We start from the raw sequence: 27,194 nt of genomic DNA, 5'->3' as shown, positions 1-27,194 counted from the left end.
TTGGTCCGCAGGCCGATACTCAGTCCACTGAGCCACACCAGCCAGGGCAAGACTTTTCTTATTAAAATGAATTTTAGCATTCTTTCATGTGTCTGTTTCTTGTTTTGCGAATTCCCTACTTGTTTCTTTTGCTCTTTTTCTGCTTGGGTCCCAGTCTTCATGTTGAATTAAAGAAGTTTCTTTGATATTCTCGATATTAATTTATTAATAGGTTTAATTATTGTAAATATCTTCCCCCAAAAGTTACCTGCTTGTTAACAATGTTCATGTATTTTTTTGAAATGAAATTCTTCCTGTTGTATCATCAAATTAACAATTATTTTCATCTTACGGTTTCATGCTTTTGAGGGTTTAAGAAATACTTTCCTAATACAAAGTCACAAAAATGCATTATGTTTTATTTATGGTCTATCTACATTTTGGTCATTAATCTATCTGAGGCCCTTCTTTATAAACAGCGTTACATAAGGACTCAATTTTACTTTTCCCTATATTGTGAGCCAGTTTTCCCGTACTATTGGGACAGTCTATAATATTTAACCAATCAATTTATAATTCTATCTTTATCATTAAAAAAATCTTATTGATTATGCTATTACAGTTGTACCAATTTTTCCCCCTTTCCCCCCTCCACCAAATACTCCCTATTCCCTCTGGTAATCCCCCCACTTAGTTCATGTCCATGGGTCTACATATAAGTTCTTTGGCTACTCCATTTCCTATACTGTTTTTACCACTCCCCGTTTGTTCTGTACCTACCAATTTGTACTTCTTAATCCCTGCATCTTTTTCCCATTCTTCCCCTTCTTCCTCCCACCTGATAACCCTCCAAATGATCTCCATATCTATGATTCTATTTCTGTTCTGCTTGTTTGCTTAGTTTGTTATTTAGATTCAATTATTGATAGTTGTGAATTTATTGCCATTTTAACGTTCATCATTTTGATCTCCTTCTTTTTCTTATGTAATTTCCTTTAGCATTTCATATAATAATGGGTTGGTGATGATGAACTCCTTTAGCTTTACCTTGTCTGGGAAGTACTTTATTTGCCCTTCAATTCTAAATGACAGCTTCACTGGACAGAGCAATCTCTGTTGTAGGTCCTTGCTTTTCATCACTTTGAATACTTCTTGCCAGTTCCTTCTAGCCTGCAAACTTTCTTTTGAGAAATCAGCTGACAGTCTTATGGGAACCCCTTTGCAGGTAACTATCTGCCTTTCTCTTGCTGCTTTTAAGATTCTTTCTTTAACACTTGGCATTTTAATTATGAGGTGTCTTGGTGTGGTCCTCTTTGGGTCATTCTTGTTTGGGACTCTGTGCTTCCTGGACTTGTATATCTTTTTTCTTCACCAAATTAGGGAAGTATCCTTTCATTATTTTTTCAAATAAGATTTCAATTTCTTGCTCTTCCTCTTTTCCTTCTGGCACCCCTATGATTCAGATGTTGGCACATTTAAAGATGTCTCAGGGGTTCCTAGGCCTCTCCTCTTTTTCTTCTTCCTGCTGTTCTGATTGAAGTCTTTTTCCTTGTGTTCCAAATCATTGATTTGATTCTTACCTTCATCCCCTCCACTATTGGTTCCTTGTATATTTTTCTTTTTTTCACTTAATGCAACCTACACTCTTGCTTGGGTCTTTTATATGCTGCTGAGGTACCCAATGAGTTCCTCAATGAGCATCCTAATAACCAGTGTTTTCAGCTCTGCATCTGATAGATTGCTTATCTCCATTTTGTTCTGTTCTTTTCTGGAGTTTTATTCTGGTCTTTCATTTGGGCCATATTTCTTTGTCTCCTCATTTTGGCAGACTCCCTGTGTTTGTTTCTCTGTATGAGGTAAGACTGCTTTGACTCTCTGTCTTACAGCGTGGTCTATTGTAGAAAAGTTCACCCATAAGTTGGATGGAAAGGAGTCTTAAGTAATCGTCAGGGCAGTGCAACCCATGTGAACCAGGTTGGTGAAGTCCCAGATATGGTGTTGCTGTTCTGTGGCTCTGTGTGGGAGAGGGCTTAGAAAAGGGAAAATGGCTGTTACCAGGCCTCTGGAGTTTCGTCCAAGAGGAAGCTGTCCCTCAGCACTTACTCTGACACTGGACATGTCAGTTTTTCCCTGTATATCACTGGCATCCTTCCAACTGCTGCCCCAGTTCTTGAGCCCAGACAGAGTGAGTCCTCATGAGTCCTAAGACCATTGTGGGCCCTTTAAGAGAAGACATTTGAGAATCCTGCAGTTTCTTCTGCTGCCCCAACCCGCACTGGTTTTTACAGCTAGAAGTTATGCGGACTTACTTTCCTGGTGCAGGAACCCTGGGCTGGGTGGTCTGGTGTGGGGCTTGGATCCCTTGCTCTTGACGTATCCCTCCCAATTTTTATCCACCATACATGGGTGTGGGACTGCCCATTCTGTGTCTCCACCCCTCCTACCCATCTGGATGAATGTGACTTCTTTAATTCCTTGGTCATCAGACTTCCATACAGGTCAATTTTCTGATGATTCTGGACCATAGTTGTTTTGCAGTTTAGTTGTAATTTTTGCTGTGGTTGTTCAAGGAGGCAAGCTGTGTTTACCTATGCTTCTGTCTTAACCAGCTTTATTTTTATCTTGAGTTCTTACATATAAACGAATACGATTCTTAGTTCTCTATCTTGTCCCAGTGGTCTATTTGTCTGTTATTGGACCAGTATATGTTTTCATGATTACTAGAGTGTTTTATTATGTTATAATGTGGAGCAGGGCAAGTCCCTTTTCTTTTTCTAAGTTAACTTAGACATTCATTGGAGCTTTTACTCAGAATAAACTTCTAAAGTCCTCTGAAAAAAAACCCAAAACCCTATCAATATCATAAGCAAAAGAAACATATCTAGTGTCCTACATTTAATACATCAAAAATACCTATTGTTTAAGAAACCCCCAAATAATACCTACTTGGGAGACATGGCTAGTATGCTAAGAACAAGTAAGTGTGTTAAAAGCTACTGACAAACTATAACACTGAATTCAATGAAGATGAAGCGTAATAAGGGCAATTATGAAATCTAAGCACTTTTGTTTGAAGAGTTCAACTGCAATTGAACAAATTAGAGCACCTATCTGAACTTACCCACTGCTCTTGTGGAAAGAGGCTTTGCATGACTACAAGTCCAGAAAGAGCTAATGGTGTGACGTAGCTTCCTCCAAATTAAAGAACTCAGGTTGCATATAGTTAAGTACCCAGTATAAAGTGGGTAACCATCTCATCATATATTACATAGGTCATTTCACATTCTGAAGTACTTTGTTCAATCTGGAAAACTTAAGACTTTAAAAAATGAAACATAACCAGAAGGTAATCCTGATAGAAACTCATGTAATATGAGTAAAAATAAATCAAACTAAGGACTTTTAGTTTAGAATAGAAAAGACTCAAAAGAAATTACAGAAGTCTTTGGCTATCTTGATGGACTATCATGAAAAACTTGGAGTATCTTATCTTGTATGTGACGAAACCGTCTCTAAAACACCTCCTACTTTGTCCTGGTTATCCTTCCTTTCTCATCTGTTAGTGTCTTCACTGGCAAACCTGACACAATAGTATCCCCAGAAATCTATTCTCAGTCCTCTTATCTTGACTCTACTCACCTTCCCTGTTAACTATCACCTATATGCTGATGTGTCTCAAATCTCAATCTCCATCTTGACTTACCTCCTGATCTTATCACTTATTGCCAAAAATCTTCTGAACTCCATTTTGATGCTTCCTATACATTTCAAGATCCAAACGTCCAAATGAGAAAATAAAAAACTTGGTCCTTTCACCATCTCTATTTCTGTTAAAGCCATCACCATTACATAATCTAGGGACTATGAAGCCATTCTTATTTCTTCCTTTTCCTTACATGCCTAAATTATTCATTCTTTGTAATCATCTAAGCCTTCTCTTCACTATTGTTGTTAACAGTTAAGTTTTAAAACACACTATCTCTAATCTAGAAAAGAAGGTATCAAAAATGCTACAGTAAAAGTATGTTGTATGAGGAAGAAAATTTTTGTACTTAATTTTCATTTAACAATCTGAAATTAAGACTTACTAATTTTCCTGACTATGGCCTGACACTGGTGCCCTGACTTAGTCCACATCAGATGGTTAGGGGTAACATATAGAACACCAGGAATCCTAACAGAATAATGGGAACTCTGCAACATATAAGAGTTAATGGTGAATTCTCATTCATTCATTTTCAGCATATTGTACCTTATTTTAGTTCAAGTTTATGGTACACATTGTCAGGTTTTGGTACATTAACTTAAAAATTTCAAATTATTAAATGTATTCTTAGTTTATTTCAAAAAACTGTTTCCAACCTTTAATTTTCCTATAGTTACATAATGTTAGAATAGTAGTACATGTCTGTAAATTAAATTTTTAAAAGCATGTATGTATATATATTTATCTATTAAGTGCATGGTCAAACATATTTTAACTAATGGGAATGTGTGATCAAAAGTTTTAAGACTTCTGATCTAGACTACTGAAAGAGCCTTCAAAATGTTCTCCAGGACTGATCTTTCATTCTCCACACTGCCATTAGTTATGCTTTTAAATATAGATGTTCTTCATTTTGCTCGGAAAGCCTCTAACGGCTCTCTACTGTTTCTCAATTCACAGGCCTTAGCATAATGATGTACCCTCTAGTTAACTTTTCAGACTCTAGCTACTGCATTTACACTGGCCTACTCTTGTTATACAAACATGTCTTACCTTTGCTCATGCTCTCCCTATATGGATTATTCTTTCCCCTGACCCAATGGACAAGTATTTAGCTCAGATGTCATGTCATGTACCTCATCTTCCTCCCTAACCAAAGGCAGAATCCATTAATTAAAAAAAAATTTATTGAATTTATTGGAGTAAGAGTGGTTAATAAAATTACTGTTACTCTTATCATAGCACATAATGCACATCTCACAGAACTTGTCACTCCATATATACTATGAAATCCTTATCAAGGATCATGTCTTAGTTACCTTGTGACCTCCAGAACATAGCACAGTGCCTAACAAAGAAACAGGAGCAAATAAATAGTTAAATGAAAACAGGTACTATCCAAAAAATAATTTTTAAGTTTTTAAAGTTACAGCAAGATTCGGAATTGTAATTCCAGGTAGGGTCCATGTATCTTTCAATCTAGTACCAACAGCATTCTATTTTGGTACAACCATACGGTAAATTGAGATAATTGGTTTATATGGATTTAACTTAGTCTAAGGAAAAAAACTGGAGCAGACCTAAAGTACACAAATAAAGGCACATCCATACAATGGAAACTTATATAGCTGTTATTATAATTTAAATCTACACAAAACAGATATATGTTAGGAATAAATCCTACCCACTAGTTCCTCATGTTTAGACATGTATTTATTTCTAAAAGTCTCTTTGAATCCCAAATATATTGTACTATTAACCAAAAGACTATAATTACTACTGAGTAATTTATTTAGGTGTTGTGATTGCAGGGGTGGGGGAGGGTATAAGGGGACTAAATGGTAATGAAAAAAACCGTAATACAAATTTAAAAAATTTTTAAAAAAATTTTGAGATTTCAAATAATCACTACCTGTTAGCTTTCTTTTCTTCCAAATGATTAACAAACAATGAAAATAAACTGACATATTATTAACTGACGTATTTTGTATGATACAATTTCCCTAAGATAGCTAAACACCTTACTGTTTGATTTTCCATTGGCAATGTTTTCTAGGGTATGTTCTCTAAGTCATTTTAATCAGAAATATGATTCTTTAGGTATCACACCAAAAGAGCAAGTGGCAAAAGAAAAAACTGAAATTCATAGAAATTAAAAATGTTTGTGCTTCAAAAGACATCAAGAAAGTGAAAAGGGGAAAAGAAAATTTGCAAATCATTATCAATGATCATCATCATTATCAATAAAAAGGTCAAATAAGAGACTTTTAACTAGAAGGTATAAAGAAGTCCAACAGCTTAATGGAAAGACAAAAGATCCAAATTTAAAATAGGCAAAGGATGTGAATAGACATTTCTCCAAAAATACAAGTGGCCAATAGGTACACAGAAAGATGCTCAACATCATCAGCCATCAGGGAAATGAAAACTCAAAATGACAATGAGATACTACTTAATAGTCAATAAGATGGCTGTCATAAATAAGACATAACAAATCTTGGTGAGTATGGCGGAGAAACTGGAATTACCATACACTGCTAGTAGGAGTGTAAAATGAGGCAGCCGCTCTGGAAAAGAAGGGCAGTTCCTCAAAAGAATAAACATAAAAATTACACATGTCCATACAAAATCCTGCACATGAATGTTCATAGCAGCACTGTTCCTAAGAGCCAAGAAGTACAAACAACTCACATACTCATCAACTGATAAATCTATAAAATATCTATACAGTGGAATATTATTTAGTAATAAAAAAATGTAGTAACACAAGTTACAACCCAGATGAATCTTGAAAACATGTGAATTGAAAGAAGTCACACAAAAAGCCACATGTTGTATAATTCCATTTACATGAAATGTCCAGAAAACACAAATCTACAGACAGAAAGTAGATTAGCGTTTAGCATGGGCTATGGGGAGAAAGGCAATGGGTAGTGTCTGCTAATGAGTATGGGATTTCTTTTTTGGGGGATGAAATGTTCTAAAATTAGACAGTGGGGATGGTTGTACCTCACCTCTGAGTGAATTGTATAGTGTGTGAATTTTACATCAATGAAGTTATTTTAAAAAAGTATATCTCTCTCTTGGCATACTACCCAATTATAACCCTACGCCAATGATATTCCTAGTAACAGCAGAAGAGGTATTCCTTCAAACACTCTGATTTGAGATTTCCATTTAAAACCTGAAATGATATCAATATAGATTTACTTTTTCCTTCTAAAATTCAATCATCAGGATTACATCACATCCATAGACAATATGCACAAATATTTGGCCCTACGTCATTCATCATAATATAATAATAGTAACAGTGTTCTGGCCTGGTAGCTCAGTTGGTTACTGTCATCCTGATTCACCAAGGTTGTGGGTGCAGTCCTAGGTTTGCACATACAAGAAGCAACCCATGAATGCATAAATCAGTGAAACAAAAGATCGATGTCTCTCTCTCTCTCCCTGCCTTCTCTTTCTCTAAAATCTCAAAGTCAATTTAAAACTTAAAAGAAAAAGCAATAATAATTACAATGGCAAAATAACTATAATGTTTAAATTATAAAAGAAAATTCAACCAAAAAACCCCCAATCAACCATGGTTACTATCAACTATTTTAAGATTCTTTCATATTTTTATGTATCTAAAAATAGGTTTGTTATTTTCATATTACAGATACTTTTTCCCATGTATTTCATTATTCAGTGATTTTGAATAAGTATGTAACAGTCTACTCAGGGTTTATCCCCACATATACAAGTATTTAGTAGCTGGACAAACTAACAAAGTCTCAAGTTATAGAACTTACAATCTAGGTCATATTTCTAAAATTTTTTGTTTTTCGTTATTGAGACCATTCACTTGTTTAAAAAAAAACCAAAAACATTTAAAGTCTGCTTAACAAACATGCTCCTAAACCAAATGATCATTTTCAATCAAAATCATTAAATAGGAAACACATACACATACCACACCACAACAAAGGGGTGAGGAAAGGAAAAGAAAACCAATGGACAGAAAGTCTAAAGTAGAGAAGTTGACTCACAAAAAGATTCACAAGCATTTCTTGGATATTTTGTCCAAGAAAACTCCTCTGACTAAAGTGGAAACTTGTTTGGCTACAATACATCATTATGCTGCCATTACGATTAAAGCCATTCTGCCAAATATTTGAGCAATGTGGCATATGGACAAGAGAAACCTCATATGTGTTGATTTAAATAATGCTGCATTTTGGCCTTTAACTGTTTAGCTAATATTGAAAAGGAATTGTAAAATTCTGTTTAATTCCTTCTAACTTCCAGAATTCCAGTTGTTGAAGTGTAGTAACTAATTTCAAAAGCCCACCAACTAGTCTGACTGACTAGTTAGTAGTAATATTGCAAAAAGTTAAGACAAAAATCTATTCTTTTGAAGAAAATAAAGGGAATAAGTTTTGCAGATGTTGATATAAAATCAAGCCATATCATTAACAAAGTATAAAGTTCATTTACGCTGTTTTTAGATTCCCTATGTAAGTAAAATCATATGGTATCTGTTTTTTTATGTCTGACTTAATTCATTTAGCAAAACTTCCTCAAGGTCCATTCAAGTTGTCACAACTGACAAGATTTTATTATTTTTTATGGCTGAGTAGTATTCCATAATATATTTATTTATGGGTCAAAATGCAGCAGTATTTAAATCAACACATTCCCATCAACTGATAAATTTGCATGTCCATATGCCACATGCTCAAATATTTTGCACTATGGCATTAATCATAATAGCAGAATGCTGTATTGTAGCCCAACTATTTATCTATCTATTCCTCTTTATCCATTCATCCATTAATACTGTTGCCTTATCATTAAAAAGTGGTCTTTTTCCTACAGCTATCCACAATTCTACCAATTGTTTTAGATTAACAATTCCTTTTCTTCTTGCTTTACAAATATTTCTTAATGATTATCAAATCAGGACTCTGAAGTTCTGGTCTCACTTTTGCTATTAGAAATGACTGTTCTTGAATGTCTCTTAACCTTTTTGGATTTCACCTATTAGAAAAAAAGAGTATCATATTAGCTGACCTCTTAGATTCTTTCCACATCTAATACTACACAATTCCTTTCCTAACCTCAGAAAGAATCTGGCATTACATGTTAATTATAATATTCATATGGTTTTTTAAAATTATAAATACATGTTAATTATAATATCATGATTTTTATATTTCATATGATTTTTAAGTTTCTTAGTGTTCATTCGCTTCATATATCTTATGTGTCTTATCTCCTCTCCTAAATTACAAATTTCTTGACAGAAAGAACCATCCATATTTTTTTAAAACTGAGGTAACACTGATTTATAACATTAGAAAAGTTTCAGGTGTACTCACCTATGTCTTAAATGAAGGCACTTAGTAATATCTATTGAATAAGAAAAGCCTGAGGTATTTGATACTGCAAACCAAGTATCACTGTTTTCTAAATATTTTTTCCATAGTCATTTTTAAAAAATCTCCTTTTGTGGTATTACAATTTCCTTTCATATTCCCTGTATTACCTAAACCACAGCCACACACACATACATACCTATAGAGTATTTGGGGAATGTGAGAGTAGTAGTTTACTAAAAGCAGAGTGAAAAACCTTTACATACCATTATGCACTTGTTCCTATATAAGAGTACACAGTTAACAGTTGAGGATCAGGAGAATAGAAAGCATGAAACCATGGCAACTACCACTACCTCTACCACCACCATCATCTTAAAAGGAACATAAAAAAAGGAGTAAATAAGGTCAGGTGGGGAGTTAAAAGATATTTACCTAACAGCAAAGGAAAAGATGCTCAGTGATTTCAAAAGCATCTAAAAATGACTTGGACCCTTTCTATCATCACAGAGAGAACATATGAGTTCATGTTATAATGGAGAAATTTCAAGACTGTTTGGAGATTTTACCTATCATCACACCTCTAAAGTACAATCAGGTTCAAAACAAATTACCATGTGTTCTTGGTCAAACTGTTAGACATTATTACTGTTATTCAGATATACAAGATAAACAATTACTATAGTAAAGACAAATACCAACAGTAAAATATTCTCCATGACTTCATGATTCTTACCTGTTTACTCTCCTAGGACACTTGTCTGGTTTAATATCTACCTCATAGAGGTAGACATCAATCTTTGGGATTTCAACTTGAAAACAGTTAGCCAGCAATTTAATGGGTTTGCCCATGGTGCCATAGCCAGGTCTTCTGGGCACCATGAGTAGGGGCTGGGCCCCAACAGGTCCTGTGAGGGAGGGAAAAAAAGTAACAATGTTATAAACTACATCTGATAATCTTGTCAATCACAGTACATTAGAATTTTAAATAACAGCTGATAATGGGGCTAAATGAAACCTAGTGCTCAAAGTTGACAATTTCTAACACCTCTGTTACTTTTCTCCCAATTTATTCTCCTTATTAAAACATACAAACAAAAAAACAAACAAAGTCATGAGTTCCGGAAAAATTGTTCTGGAAGGGTAGAAAGAAGGGAGAACAATCACACAAACTCAGGAGAGCATGTGCAAACACAAATCAGACCCAAAGATTGTGGGACAGCAAAGTAAACTCGGAGAATAGAAGGATTAGAGCAAATGAACAAAATAAAAACACTATACAATTATAAGGGTCAACAAAGCGCAAGATCAATTATTTGAAAAGATAAATAAAATCTACAAACCCCAGACCCTGAAGGCATTGTAAACACTGTCAATAAATTGAAGGTTTGATAAAACAAATACAGCTTACTAACACAAAAAACATATAAAATATGCAAAGTACTCTGCTGGCAGAAACGTAAAGTAGTACAGTCACTTTGGAAAACAGTATAGTGGTTCCTCAAAACATTAAAAATAGAATAACCATATGATCCAGCAATCCTACTTCTGGGTATCTACCGAAAAACATTGAAAACAGGGTGTTGACGAGAAAACTGTACACCTATGCGCACAGCAGCATTAGTCACAATAGCCAAAAGGTGGAAGCAACCTCAATGTACACTGATAAACAGATAAATGTGGTATATACATACAATGAAATATTAGCTTTAAAAAGGAAATTCTGACATGCTACAACATACATGAACCTTGTAGATGTTATGCTAAGCAGTAAGAAAGTCACTGTATGTATAATTACTATTATTAATACCACAGAGTAGAAAGGTGGTTGCCAGGGGGAAAGGGAAATTGAGGAATTGTTGCTTAATGGCATAGTTTCAGTTTTGCAGGATGAAAGCAGTTCTGGAAATTGGCTGCCAACGATGTGAATGTACTTATATACTACTCAACTGTACACTTAAAAATTGCTAAGATGGTAATTTAACACTGTGTATTTTATCATAGTTTAAAAGAAACCTAAGTGATATCTAATATTTTTAAATTATATTTTATTGATTATGCTATTACAGTTGTCCTGGTTTTTTTCCTCTTTGTCCCCCTCCACCCAGCACCTCCTGCTCCCTTGGGCAATCCCTGCACCATTGTTCATATCCATGGGTCATGCATGTAAGTTCTTTGGCTATTCCATTTCCTATACTGTACTTTATATCCCCATGGCTATTCTGGAACTACCTGTTCATATTTTTTAATCCCCTCACCTCTTCATCCATTCCCCCACACACCCCTCCAATCTAGCAACCATCAAACATTCTCCATATCCGTGATTCTGTCTCTGTTCCTGTTTGCTTAATCTGATTTTTAGATTCAACTGTTGTATTTTTTTGCCATTTTATTGTTCATAGCTTTGATCTTTTTCTTAAGGAAGTCCCTTTAATATTTCATACGATAATGGTTTGGTAATGATGAACTCCTTTAGTTTTTTGTCTGGGAAGCTCTTTATGCACCCTTCAATCCTAAATGATAGCTTTGCTGAGTACAGCAATCTTGACTGTAGGTCCCTGCTTTTCATGACTTTGAGTATTTCTTGTCAATACCCTCTAGCCTGCAAAGTTTCTTTTGAGACATCAGCTGACAGTCTTATGGGAATTCCCCTGTAGGTAACTAACTTATTTTCTCTTGCTGCTTTTAAGATTCTGTTTATCTTTAACCTTCAGCATTTTAATTATGATGTGCCTTACGCTGCACAGCTACATACCATGTCAGAGCACCACCACTCTGCCCTGTGGCGTGTAGCTTGTGCAGCATTTTAATTATGAAGTGGGCCAATCCATCTTCTTTGGGACTCTCTGTGATTCCTGGACTTACATTTACATGCCCATTTCACTCACCAAATTAAGGAAATTTTCTTTCACTGCTTTTTCAAACAGATTTCCAATTTTCTTGCTCTTTCCCTTCTCCTTCTGGCACCCCTATGATGCGAATGTTGGATATCTTGAAGTTGTCCCAGAGGCTGGCTTATGCTATCCTCATGTTTTTGGATTATTTTTTCTTCTTGTTGTTCTGATTATCTGTTTTTTGCTTCCTTATGTTCCAAATCATTGATTGGATTCTCGACTTCATCCACTCTACTGTTGTTTCGCTGTATATTGTTCTTTATTTCAATTAGCATATCCTTTGTTTCTGACTGGATCTTTTTTATGCTTTTGAGGTCCTCACTAAGTTCCTTGAGTATCCTTTTAACTAATGTTTTGAACTCTGCACCTGACAGGTTGCTTATCTCATCTCCATTTCCTTTAGTTGTTTTTCTGGAGTTTTTATCTGTTCTTTCATTTGGGCCATGTTTCTTCGTCTCCTTATTTTGGCAGCTCCCTGTGTTTGTTTCTATGTATTAGGTAGAGCTGCTTTGACTCCGTGTCTTGGTAGTGTGGCCTAATGTGGTAGGTGTCCTGTAGGGTCCAGTGGTAGAGCCTCCCCTATCACCCATGCTGGGTACCGGAGGTGCGTCCTTCATGTGGGCTGAGTACCCCCTCCTCTTGTAGTTGAGCCTTGGTTACTGTTGGCACATCAATGGGAGGGATTTGCCTAGGCCAGTCAGCTGCAAGGACTGGCTGTGACCACTTACCACCAACCTTGGACCTCTGTGGAGGATCAGTTGTACAGGGGCAGAGTGGTGGTGCTCTGACTTGGTGTGTAGCTGTCCACTGGGTCCTCCGGCATAGGGGTCAGCCCCCATCTGTGATTTGCCCGGGGCCAACCTGCCTGAGTTATAAAGCAATCAGAGGTCGCTACTACTTCTGCTGGGCTTGGAGATTCCCAGGTGAAGCCAAGCTATGAATCTGGGTTGGCTGCTCCTAGTACCAGGCTTGGGGCTCACTGAGGCCAGTTGCTGCTTTTCTGAGAGGATTTAGGAAGCTGTGAAGCATGAGCCAAGACCAGACATTCATGTGGAAAAGTAGCTTGGGTGGGCCCATAAATTGAGAGGGGCAGAGTCTCTGGGGATCTTTAAGGTGGGCCAAACTGTGTTAGCCAGGTTGATGGGAGTCTCAGTTATGATACCAGCCTACTGGCTCTGTGGGGGAAGGGTTTAGAAAAGAAACAATGGCCTCTCCTTGCCTTCACGCCAGATGTTGTGGGGACCTATCTTCCTAGCACTGGAACCCTGGGCTGGGGGACTTGGTGTGGGGCTGGGACTCCTTGTTCCTGAGATATGCCTCCCGAATTTTTATCCACCATATGTGGGTGAGGGACCAGCTCATGCTGTGTCTGCGCCCCTCCTATCAGTCTGGATGGATGTGGTTTCTTTAACTCTCTAATTGTCAGGCTTCCATTCAACTCAATTTCTGATGGTTCTGAGTGATGGTTGTTCTATATTTTAGTTGTAATTTTGATGTGGTTGTGTGAAGTGGCAAGCCATGTCTGGTTATGCCACCATCTTGATGGACATCAACATTCAGTTTCTAATGCTCAAAATTTTGTAGCTTTGTTAAACAAAGTTCAAATAATAAATTCAGTTAATAAAATAATAACTATTATCTGAATGGACTTACATTTAAGATATCTGAAAAGTCCTGAAACTATTTGAAAAAAATTAAATCCACAATTAAAAATATTTCCACACACACTAAAAAAGATTCCAGATCTAGATGACTTCACTAAAGAACTGTATCAAGTATTTAAGTGAAAAATAATGACAATCTCACACAAACTCTTCCAGAGAACAGGAAAAAAGTAAACATACCACAATTCAACTAGGATGCCGGAAAACCCAATACAAAAACCTGACAAAAACATTATGAAAAAGAAAAATCAAAGGACATACATACAAAAATCCTAATAAAATGTTAACAAATAAAATCTAACAATATGTGAAAAGAACAATACATCATTACTAAGATGAGTTTATATCAGGAACTAAAAGTTGGGTTAATAATTTTTTTCACTGTGGATAAAAGTACATTAAAGTGCTTCTTGCCTAATTTATTTTTAAATTTTATTTTCATATATCTGTAAAATTTCTCCTGAGGGCATACTCTTTTTCTGTTATCTTAGACTGAGATAGGTAATATTGAGTAATTCTAGGTTAGGTCGTAATTCTGGCTCTGTTATTTATCTAACCACTTGACCTCTGTCAAATATTAATAGCCTTGAAACTTGATCTGCTACTTCATAAATCTTGTTTAGGATCAAATTAGAAAATGTACAATAGCTAAAATTTATCAATTTCTTACCATGTTTTAGGCAATGTTACTAAATGTTTTATATGCATTATTTCTTTTTATCTTCATACAAACCCTTTAATCATTTTATAAATGAAGAAAACTTAAATGATTTGACTAAAATTTTCTTAGCTAGTAAGTAGCAGAAATGGATTGGAATCTACCCTGTGGAGATCTCTCTTTTGTTACATTGATATATTTTGTGTACCCTTTTGCCAATAACACACTTACTACAGTTTTGTATGTCTTGGAAGTTATGCACTGTCCATCCTTGCACTTTATTCTCCAATACTGTGTTGTTATTCTGGGTATTTTGCCTTTCCTTATAAACTTTAAATCAGTTTACTCATATCCATAAAATAACTTGCTGGGATTTTGATTTGGATTGTGCTAAATACATAAATCAAGTTGGAAAGAACTTGCTATCAACATACATGGAATATCTGCATTTAGATTTTCTTTAATTTCTTGAATCAGAGTTATGTAGTTTTCCTCATATAGATCCTATACACATTTTGTTTGATTTATACTGAAGTATTTCTTTGTGTATACTAATGCAAATGGCATTGTGCTTTTCACTTCAGATCTAATCGTTCATTGCTTGTCTATAATTCAAGACTTACTATAAGGCTACAATAATCAAGTCAGTGTGGTATTGGTCAAAGAATAGACAAATAAATCAATGGTACACAACAGATAGGACAAAAATTGATCCACACAGTCAACTGATCTTTGACAAAGGAGCAAGGGCAATTAAATGGAAAAGTGTAATCTTTTCAACAAATGGTACCAAACAAGTGGATATCCGCATGCAAAAAAAAGAAAACGAATCTACACACAGATCTTATACTTTTTTCAAAAATTAACTCAAACTAGAATAGACCTAAATGTAAAATGCAAAACCATGAAACTCCTAGTATATAATAATATGGGTAAAAACTTGAGTGACCCTGGGTTTGGTGATGGCTTCTTAGATAGGATACCAAAAGCACAACCCATGAAATAAAAAAATTGTAAAGTTTTCATTACAATGAATAACTTTTCCCCCTGCCTGGTTTGTCTCAGTTGGTTGGGTGTAGTTCCACGTGGTAAAAGGTCTCTGATTTGATTCCTGGTCAGGGCACATGCTTAGGTTGTGGGTGTGGTCCCTGGTCAGGGTGTGTGGGAGAAGCAACTAATTGATGTTTCTCTCTCAAATTGATGTTTCTATCTCTCTCTTTCTTCCTTCCTTCCCCTCTAAAACTAAATAAATGAAATCTTTTTTAAAAAACCCAAAACTTCTGTTCTGCAAAAGACAATGAACTTAGCAAAAATATTTGCAAAACATATATCTAATAAGGGGTTAATATCCAAAATATATAAAGAACTCATACAACTCAATAGAAAAAAAATCAGTTGTTTAAAAAATGGGCAGAGGAATTGAACATGCATTTTCCAAAGAAAACATGCAGATGGCCAGGAGGTATTGGGTTGGCCAAAAAAATTGTTTAGGTTTTTCATATGATGGCTGTAATAGTGCTTAGTTGTCTTTAACTTCATTCGAAACAATTTTGTTAGACTGTATTGTGACAGCTGTCATATCAGCATGCATGTAAAAAAACTTATCAAAATTGGTGAATTTTTGTGCAGCCATTTTAATACTGAAGATGAAAGATAATATGCAACGTTTTTGGCATATTATGCTTTACTATTTCAAGAAAGGTAAAAACACAACAGAAACGCAAAAAAAAAAAAGATTTGTGCAGTATACAGAGAAGGTGCTATGACTGATAGAACATGTCATAAGTGGTCTGTGAAGTTTCTTGGTACTATTGACATTTCGGCCAAATAATTCTTTGCTGTGGGACTGTCTTATGCACTGGAATGTTTAGCAGCAACCCTGGCCTCTACCCCAAGGCAATAATGGGAGAGAGCCAACATATGCAAGTTACCCAAATCAATAAAGTTACTGGTGAAAACGAAAAGCATGTCTTATTTTACCGAAAAAAACTAAACAGACTTTTTGGCCAACCCAATACATTAAAAGGTACTTAACATCACTAATGATCAGGGAAATGCAAATCAAAACCACAATGAGATATCACCTCACACCTGTTAGAATGGTTATTATATAGAAGTAACCATTCTATAAGAAAGATATTCATTCTTTCTATAAGAAAGAAATGGCAAGTGTTGGCAAGAATATGAAGATAAGAGAATGCTTGTATCCTCTTGGTGGGAATGTAAATTGGTGCAGCAACTATGGAAAACAGTATGGAGGTTTTCAAAAATTAAAAACAGAACTACCATACGATCCAGCAATTCCACTTCTGGGCATTTATCTGAAGAAAAGGAAAACACTGCACTGGCAGGGTGTCTCAGCTGGTTGGAGAATCATCCAGTACACCAGAAGGATGCAGGTCTGATCCCTGGTCAGGGCACATACAGGAGGAGACTGACTGATGTCTCTCTCTCACATTGATGATTTTCTCTCTTTCTCTCTCTTGCCCCTCCCCTCTTTTCTCTCCCTTTCTCTCTAGGGAGAAAAAAAAAATTCAATGAACATATTCTCTAGTGAGGATTTAAAAACAAAAATGAAAACACTAACTTGAAAAGATATAGGCACCCCATATTCATTGTAGCATTATTTAAAATAGCCAAAATACGGAAACAACCTAAGTTGTTTCCTAAGTTGTATCAATGGATGAAAGGATAAAGCCAATGTGCCATATATATATATATATATATATATATATATATATATATATATATACAATGAAATATTATAAATAGAAATCAGCCACATAAAAGGAAATCTTGCCTTTTGCAACAACGTGTATGAAACCTGAGGGCATTACTCTAAGTGAAATGTCAGACAGAAAATGTTGAATACCACATGATCTTGCCATCTCACCTATATGTGTAATTTAAAACAAAACAAAACAAACAAAAACCCTAAGCTCAGAAATACAGAGAACAGACTGGTGGTTCCTGGAGGTAGGGGGCGTGGAGTGTGAACTGGATGATGGGATCAAAAAATACAAATTTCCAATTCTAAAATTATTAGGTCATGGGGATGTACTGCATAGCATGGTGACTATAGTTAATAATACTATATTTCATAATTGAAAGTTGCTAAGAGAGATCTAAAGTTCTCATCACAAGGAAAAAAGTCTATATGGGGAGTGATATTAACTAGACTTACTGTGGTGGTCATTTTGCAATATTTATAAATATCAAATTATTATTATGCTGTACATCTGAAACTAATATAATGTTATATGTCAATTATATCTCAATTTAAAAAGGAATACAAAAAATAAGAAAAAAATGTCATGCACTAGTCATGTACTATTCGCAAGGCAACCATATATAATCAACCATATTAACTATTTGGTGATCAGAAAGGATGTTTTAAGTATTTAAATTCTAACATGACACTCTGTGATATTTTATTGTGTTTTAGTTACATTTTTAGAAATTAGTTAAGGTTAGGTTGATATCTAATACATTATAATCCTTCCCATTTAAAATTATGGGAAACAGCCTCCCAATTAGTCATTGTGATGCAGAACGTCTGAGTTTCAGGAACAGATTACTACTTGTTCTTAATCAATTCTTTCAAGCTTTTAAAAAGGCATTTTGTTCTATTTTATCCATATATTTTTTAGTTTTCTTCAGTGGGAGTTGAGGCTAATAAAGATAGCCTGCCTGGTGTACACAGAGAAAATTCTATACTTATTTAACTGCTTGAATTTTCATATAAACTATGAGTGTGATCTGAGGACAGAAACTGTGATTTATTTTTCTATCCCTAATGCTTAAGAGTGCATCACATATAAAGTCCCTTGTTCTGATTCCACGATCACAGAGTAATGTTCTGATTATCATCTAGATACCTTGCAGAATACCTGAGGAAGATTAGTTGCTGACTAGTCAATATGAATCTTCTTGATGCTCTTGAAAATTTTTCTTTATAAATTATTAAATTAGCATTATGACATATCTATTAGTCTTCTGTGAATTCAGATAGCATCAATCATTCCCTCATGATAACAATCACCTCTGGATGCCCTGCCAAAAATAAGCATGAGGATCTGCAAAGCTAGGGATCAGACTGTGGACCACAGAGACCCCGTCTCATCCTATCTCACAAATTTCTGAGTAATCTGAATCACTTCCACTACATTTTCAATATTTACAGCAGCAAACATTGTATATACAACATTATAGTCTGTTCCCATTTATCATCATAAGCATATCTATGTTTCTAAGGTTTCAAAATAATAACTTTAATGATTATGTAATCCATTAAGTCAATGAACTATAACTGAACAATCTCCACTGGAGGATACTTAGCTTGTTTCCAATTTTCACTATCATAAATAGTAAATCATAAGAAGTTACGGTGGATATTCATAGGATGGTATGCCAAATACACCTTCAACCTTTTCCTCCACCTATTGGCTACTCTCTTGAAAACTGTACACTCTCTCAAGTACATGAATACCAGCAATTGCTATGAGCCTATGTGAACTTGATCCACCACTGATAGTCCAGGAGTGGAGACCAGATCCAAGACCAAATAATAAATCTTTACCCTGGGACTTTTTTTGTTTAACTTGGGACCTAAACAACTATCAGGCATTTCCTTCCTAGTGGTTACAGCTGTGAGATGTTATAGCTGCAGGAGGTCAGGTATCCCAATGTGTAGAAAAAGCCAATCAACACTCAGAGAAAAATGGAAGCTATATGTAGAGAGAAGTCAAAATAAGAGATGGAGTAGTTTGAAAGCATGAGTTCCTAGTTCCAACTGCTCAGATGCAAGCTCAACTGCAAACCTGTTCTTCCTGTTGCTATTCAACTTTCCTTGGAGTCCATGAACCAACATATCCCCCTTGTTGCTTAAATTAGTGTCAGCTGGATTTCTGTCATTTGTAGCTAAGTCTTAACTGATAGAAAGTGTTATATTAATCAATTCAACTGAAGCATGGTCTCAGACCTGAGTTCAAATTCCAGATGTAATGATCATGGCAAAGTCACAACTTCTAAGACTCAGTTGCCTTATTACTTTTTTAAAAAGATATTTAAAGTGTACAGTATGATAATTTGATATAAATGTACACTGTGAAAGTATTCTCCCCATCAAATTAGTTAACATATCCATCACCTCACATATTTACCTTTTTGGGAGCAGAGAGAGGTCAAACATTTAAGTTTTACTCTCTTAGCAATTTTCAATTATAGAGTACAGTGTCATCAACCAGTCACCATAGTATACATTAGATATCCAGACTTTATTCACCTATAGTTTAAACTTTGTGCCTTTTAACAATAAGCCCCTATTTCTCCTGCACCCTGGCAACCATTTTTCTACTCTGTTTCTACGTGTGACTTCCCCCTGCCGCCAACATGTAAGTGATATCATGTAATATTAGTCTTTGTCTTATTTCACTTAGCATAATACCCTCTGGGTTCATCCATGTTGTCACAAACAACAAGATTTCCTTCTTCCTTAAGGTTGAATAACAGTTTTATATATATATCTCTATATCACATTTTCTTGATTTATTCATCCAGTGGTAGACACATTAAGACTGTTTCTGTATCCTGGCTACTGTAAATGCTGCAATGAACATGGGAGTACAGGTATCTCTTCAAGATAATGGTTTCGTTTCCTTTGGATATATACCCTGAAGTAGAACTGCTAGATCATATAGTAGTTCTACTCCATATCCTCACCAACACTTGTTATTTCCTGTCTTTTTGATAATAGTCATACTAACAAGTGTGAGGTGACACCTCATTTGGTTTTGATTTGCATTTCCCTGAAGATTAATGATGTTGAGCACTTCAGACAACTGTATGTCTTCTTTAAAAAAAAAAAAGTCTATTCAGGACCTTTGTCCATTTTTAAATCAGGCTGTTTTTTTCTTTTTTTGCTATTGAGTTGTATGAGTTCTTCATGTATGTTGGATATTAACCCCTTATTGAATATATGGTTTGCAAATATTTTCTCCCATTCCATAGGCTGCCTTTACATTTTGCTGATGGTTTTTCCTTTGCTGAGCAGTTGCTTTTTAGTTTGACATAGTCCCACTTGTTTATTTTTGCTTCTGTCTTTGCTTTTGATGTCAAAACTAAATCACCACCACCCTAGCTGGTGCGGCTGAGTGGACTGAGCGCAAGCCTGTGAACCAAAGCGTCACCAATTCGATTCCCAGTGTAGGGCACATGCCTGGGTTGCAGGCCAGGTCCTGTGCAGAAGGCGCACAAGATGTAACCACACATTGACGTTTCTCTCTTTCTCCCTCTCTTCTCCGCTCTAAAAATAAATGAATAAAATCTTAAAAAACAAACTAAATCACCACCAAAACCAATGTCAAGGAGTTTATACCCTATGTTTTCATCAAGGAATTTTATGGTTGTAGGTCTTATGTTCAAGTCTTCAATCTATTTTGAGTTAATTTTTGTGTATGGTGTAAGGTAGGGGTCCAGCTTTATTCTTTTGCATGTGGCTATCCAGTTTTCCCAACACCATTTATTAATCTGTGTGTCTATTTTTCTGCCAATACCATACTGTTTTGATGTAATTTTATAACAGAGTTTGAAATCAAGGAGTTTGATTCCTCCAGCTTAGCTCTTCTTTCTCAAGATTGCTTTGACTCCTTGGGGTCTCTGAAAGTTCAATATAAACTTTTGGATAGTTTTTTCTTTTATTACTTTTTTCTATTTCTATGGAAAACGTCAATGGAATTTTGATATGAACCGCACAGAATATGTAGATCATTTTGGGTAGTATAGACATTTAAACAATGTTAATTCCTCCAATCTATGAGAACAAAATATCTTACCATTTATTTGTGTTTTCTTTTACTTATTTCATCAATGTCTTATAGTTTTTAATGTACAGATCTTTTACCTCCTTAGTTAAATTTATTCTTAAGTACTTTATTTGTTTGATGCTATTATAAATGCAATTGCTCCCTTAATTTCTCTAATAGTTTGTTGTTAGCGTACTAAATACAACATTTTTGTATATTTTGTATCCTGCAACTTTATTGAATTCATTTGTTATAATAGATTTTTGAACTCTTTAGAATTTCCTATAGAATATTATATCATCTACAATGAGGTACAATTTCAATTATTCCCTTCCAATTTGGGTGCCTTTTATTTCTTTTTCTTGCTTAATTGTTCTGGCTAGAACTTACAGTACCAGATTGAATAAATGTGGTGAGAGTGGGAATCCTTGTCTTGTTCCTGATCTTAGGTGAATACAACTGTGGGATTTTCAAACACTGCCTTTATTATTCTGAGGTACGTCAGTTGCGTTATTTTAAAAACTAGATAAAACTACTTCTACATTTTAGAGGTACTTGGCATATAAGTCATAAAAATACAGTTCTTCAACAAATATTAATAAGCATTTGCAGTATATCATACAATATACTTACTGCATTTTCCTGCAACAAGTGCCTATTTGGGAGAGGTGGAGATGGAAAATGGCATACTGAATTTTTTCCTTCAGATAAATTTCAGAAGTAGACCTACCAGGTCAAAGGGTAGGAATACAAACATGTTTCTGACTCTTGATATTTACTGCCAAAGTGGCATATGAACATATTAGTATCACCAGACTTCTCTCCCTTAGCCTCTCCAGCATTAGAATTTTTAAAAATCTTTTGTGCGTTAAAAATAACTTGGTTTTATTTACATGTGATTACTAACAAGATTGGCTTAAAAATAGTATTTTGTTTCATATTCCCCATTCGCTTATGAAACTCACTGCCCTCACAGACAATTAAAAAAATAAAAAACATAAAAATTCATTTCTCTACTCTATTTATTGAACAATTATTATGTTCAAGTTTTTACAGATACATAGATTATTAATAATTCAAAGTTACTTGGCTTAAATAATTCATTATGTATTGGGGGATACCAATCTTAGCATTTAAGGAAAGTAATATTATCAACAATAGCTACCTTGTATTGAGTATTAAATACTTGATATACATTAGGTGATTCCTTACAATATAACTTTTGAGGCAGGCACTATGTTATACTGAGAAAACTGAAGCACAGGTAGATTAAAAAGGATGCTCATAGTTAGAAAGTAGCAAAGCCAGGATTTGTATATAGTCTGACTTAAGAGACTGCATTTTTCATTTCAGTACACAGAATTATACTATAAACTAACATTTGGTGAGAGTCTCTCTCATTAAGTAATTATTCATTGATTCATTATTTTAACAAATATTTAGACTGTCTCTAAGTGTCACGCATTTTTCAGGCTCCAGTGAGCAATAATTTTATTTTTTTAAATGTTTTATTTTTTATTAATTTTCAGATAGGGGAAGGGAGGGAGAGAAACATCAATGTGCGAGAGAAACTTCAGCTGGTTTCTTCTCACTCACCCCCAGGGACCTAGACCGCAACCCAGGCGTGTGCTCTGACCTGCAATCAAGCCAGTGACCTCTCTGTTCGCAGTCCAGCATCAGGTGAGAAATAATTTTAATAATAATAATAATAATAATAGACCTGGTCCTCATGAAGGTTTTATGGGAGGGGTGGGAGGCAAATTATACTGTATTTCCTTTTTGCCAATCAGGTATTAATAAGTGCAATGAAGAAAAATAAAATAGGTTAAGAGGATAGAATATGTATGTGGAGAAGAATACGGGTGTGGAGAAGAATAGACTAGGTAGTCATTTGGATGGATTTGTCAAAGAAGGCCTCTTTAAAAGGGTAACGAGTAGGCAGAAAACAGAAGGAAGTGAGAAAACAGGTTATGCAGGTATCTGGAAGCGAATTCTAGGCAGAGGAAAAATCAAGTATAAAGGAAAAAGCATAAGCTTCCTTGGTGTTTGATGAACAGCAAAGAGAACAGAGTGAGCAAGAGAGAGAATAGCAGGATATGACATCAGAGACATAATGGGAGGTCAGAGCATGTAGTATTTGTAAGCCATGATGAGGTTTTTGGGTTTCATTCTGAGACATGAGAAACCAACAAAAGGTTCAGAGTCAAAAAGCATTATGATCTGACTTACAAGTTCAAAAAATGATCACCTCGGTATGAAAAAGTTTATGTGGGGTTCAAGCAGAGAGACTAATTAGTAGGCTAATTGTCCAGGCAAAGGACAACGTTGACTAGGGGTAGTAGCAACTAGGGGAATGTTGTTGATGTGGAAAACATTAGAAGGTGTACCTGATGGGAACTGCTAATAAATTAAGTATGGGGTATGAGAGAAAAGAGCACTTGTGGTATTTTGGTCTAAGCAACTGAAAGAATGAAGTGGCATTTACTGAAGTAGGAAAGACTCAGTGACAGAAGAAAGTTTAGAGAGAAAATCAAGAGGATTTTTAGGACTTTTTAAGTTTGAGGTCTCTATACGAGTTGGTGGATGAGTTGGTGAGGTCTCTAGTAGGCAGTTGGTGGATGAGGAGTTCAAGGGAGAAATCCAGGCTGGAGATGTAAATACAAGTATCCTCAAAATATTGGGTGGTATTTGAAAGGAATAGAGATTACCCAGACTGTGGCAGGATAGAGAAGAATACTAACCCTGGGACACTCTCACTCTTTAGAGATTGGGGAGACAAAGAGGAAACAGCAAAGGAAATGAAAAATGATAGCCAATAAGGTTGTTGGAGGACCTGGAGTGAGTGATACCCATGAAGCCAAGTGAAAAGAGTGCTGAAAGAAGAAACTTAATCACATGCAATCGAAAAGTCAAATAAAATGAAGATTTGGAAATTAATTATTGAGTTTGGCAATTTCAGTGAAGTAGTGGGGACAAAAACCTGACTGTAGTAAGTTCAAAAAGAATGCCCTAAATCTGATCAAGACTTTAGATCCCAGCAGTTTACAGAAAATGTAGAGGAACATGTTAAATTACACCATGAAGATGGAACCAGCAAAATCCAGATTGAGAAACACTGAAAGAACAAACAATCCATATACTGGAGGGTAAAAAAAGAATAGAAAATTTACAGATTAAGATACTAAAAAGACATCTCAGTTCTGACTGGTGTGGCTCAGTGAATTGAGAGTCATTCAACAAACCTAAAGGTCACTGATTCGATTCTCAGTCAGGGCACATGCCTGAGTTACAGACCAGGTCCCTGGTATGAGAATGCAAGAGCCAACTGATAGGTGTTTCTTTCACACATCCATTGATGTTTCTCTCCCTCTCTTTCTCCCTCCCTTCTCCTCGCTCTAAAAATAAATAAATAAAATCCTTAAAAAAAAAAATCAGTCAACCACAATTTGGGGATCTTATTTGGATCCTGATTAAAAAATGAAATAAATAAATGGCAAACTGTTAAAACAAACATAATACCTGAAACAAGTAGATATTTGAACACTGAATTGATATTTGATATTAAACACTATTATTATTATTTTGATGTGATAATGGTACTGTGGTACATTTAAAGAATCTATACCTTTTATAGATATACTTAGTAGATATTTATGAATGAAATAGTATTATGTCTAAAATATGCTTCAAAAATACAGTGGTAGGGAAAGTAGAAGAGGCATAATTGGACATGGGTTGGTAATTGCTGGGTTTAGGCGATAGGTACAGGGGAATTTATTATATGTGCTCAATTCTTTATGATAAATATACTATCTTAAAAAATAAAGAGAAGTGCTATTTCCTTTGCATACTTAATCTCTTTTCACCATCCCATTGTACAGATAAGGAAATTAAGGCTAAGGAAGATAAAATACACTGCCCAAAGTCACAGTTAATTTTTTTTTTTTTACTACTTTTTAGAGCAGTTTTGGGTTCATATCAAAATTGAGCAGAAGTTGGAGATTTCCCATATGTCCTCTGCCCCTACATAAGCACAGCTTCCCCCACTATCAACATCCTTGTACCAGAGCAGTACATTTGCTATGGTAGATAAACCTAAAATGACACATTATTATCAAGTCACAGATAAGTTGAGAGTCAGGATTTGTCTCTGAATCCATCCATGCTTTTTACATTATTTATCACACTGCCATTTTTTCTCCATTACTGTTATTCTGTCTGTGCTTTTTATATAAACTGGCAAAACTCAAAATTCTGTTTCATGAATAAGCAATGTAACAGAACTCTACCATTATTAGCTATAAAATAATAATTAGGTTTAAGTATCCAAAAATATTGTAATGTAAATTAATGAAAGAAACAATTCTGTCAAAATAACAAATTACACTCCTGATGAAGCATACTGTATTTATTTAACAAATACACATATTGTCCACTACAGTTGAAAATGTAATTACATAAAAATACAAAGTACTATCTGGAGTATCTCTCCACCTCAAACTTCTTTTAGTAGTTACAGTAAGTGCTGGCTAATATCAATTAACTATATTAAACTTCAAACATGAAATGATATATTCTCAAAGCGTATGTGTGTGTATGTTGTTCACTAACCTTAACAACCCAATGGGTACTAGTTGTTGAGTCCACAGATAAGTAACAGCCTAAAGCAAATATAACTAATGAAAATAAGCAATGAAAAAATAAAAATCTGCTACAGCATTACTATAGTCTAGTACTAAATCACAGGTTTTCACTAGGAACTTTTGCTTCAATATTCATGGAATATTGTAATTCAACAACTCTACTTCTAGGAATTTACCTTAAAGCAATCACTGGACCACCACACAAAGATGTATATACTAGTATACTTACTAAAGTTTTATTCATAATTTTAAAAACTGGAAAAAAAACTAAACCACCATCAATGAGACTGATTAAATAATACATAAAATTAAATGCTAAGCACTTGGTAAACATTATTATATTGCTATACTGATGTAAGTATTAATATGGAAAAAATGTCCATGATACATTACCAAGTAGAAAAAACAAGTTAAAAACAATTAATATGATGGATGGACAGACAGATGTTTGTTTGGGAAGATGATAAAAAATTAACAATAGTTTTAGCGGGAGGATCGATAATATTTTCACTATTTTAGACTTTCCTATACTTTTAAAAAAAATTATAAACATGCAATTTTATAAACAGAAAAAAATTCTATTTTTGTTTTGGAAAAATAAATATATTGTGTTGACATCAAAATGTGACATAGTAAGATGTTTCTGTTTACTAGTTAAACCCACAAAACTAACTAGTAAACATCAGCATAAGATTTTAGTAATTACCTACCTAATAATTCTATTTATTCATTCAATAAATCTGTACAAACAGAATGTACTTATTATCATGTTATATGTACTATAATCACTACAGCTAAATAATCACTTAGAGAACATTCAGCCTGTTGATGATTAAACTTCTCAGATGGCAGTCTGGGGAATAATCTTTAAAAGGCATTTTCCCCCTTGAAAACCACAAGGGACATTATTCAAGTAGCCCCTGTCCTATGGCAATGCCTTGAGATTTATTTTGTAATTAATAAAATTTTAATTATTTGCTAGATAGCTTTTGGAAAACTCTGAGTACCCAAGCAAAAATTTTAGAAACTTTTTTCATAATTTCAAAGTAATGCCACAGAAAGATATCAAGTTCTAAGTTAGAAACCAGAAGTTTCTTAAAAAATTTTTTTTTCACTGCTAAGATATAAATCCACTTTGCAATCTATTCTTTTAACCATTTTTAAAACTCAGAGATATGCTAATGAAGTTCTGTTGTTAGATTAGAAGTCACTTAAAATATCAAGTATTGGTAATGACTCAAAAATAGTATTATGTAAGCCTACAATTGAGAACAATGTCTTGCAAAATTCTTCCACAAATGAAAATTATAAAAATATCCCTGTCTATATTCTATAGCTATCTTCTAATTTCTCAAGAACCTGGCAATTTAGAAACAATGTAGAAAAAAACTGGCTGATATAAATCAAATAATTTTTCCAGGTTATTTCATTAAACTGACCTTCCAAAATAATACACATAATATTCACTGCAATCAAACCCC

General features: G+C 34.7%; 1 protein-coding gene across 1 annotated transcript in view; it reads right to left on the bottom strand.

Moving 5' to 3' along the window:
• LOC129069307 (protein argonaute-3) overlaps positions 1-27,194 on the bottom strand; it is a 94,862-nt gene that overhangs the window by 62,268 nt on the left and 5,400 nt on the right. The window contains exon 2 of the mRNA XM_054571965.1: positions 9,788-9,959. Coding sequence (XP_054427940.1) covers positions 9,788-9,959 — 172 coding nt within the window. The remainder of the gene's footprint in view (positions 1-9,787; positions 9,960-27,194) is intronic.

Source organism: Pteronotus mesoamericanus, unplaced genomic scaffold (assembly GCF_021234165.1).
Source record: "Pteronotus mesoamericanus isolate MK-2021 breed Mesoamerican mustached bat unplaced genomic scaffold, CSHL_Meso_final contig_221, whole genome shotgun sequence".
Classification (NCBI taxonomy): Eukaryota; Metazoa; Chordata; class Mammalia; order Chiroptera; family Mormoopidae; genus Pteronotus; species Pteronotus mesoamericanus.
The sequence above is the reverse complement of the archived record's forward strand: the minus strand, read 5'-3'. Positions and strand labels throughout refer to the sequence as shown.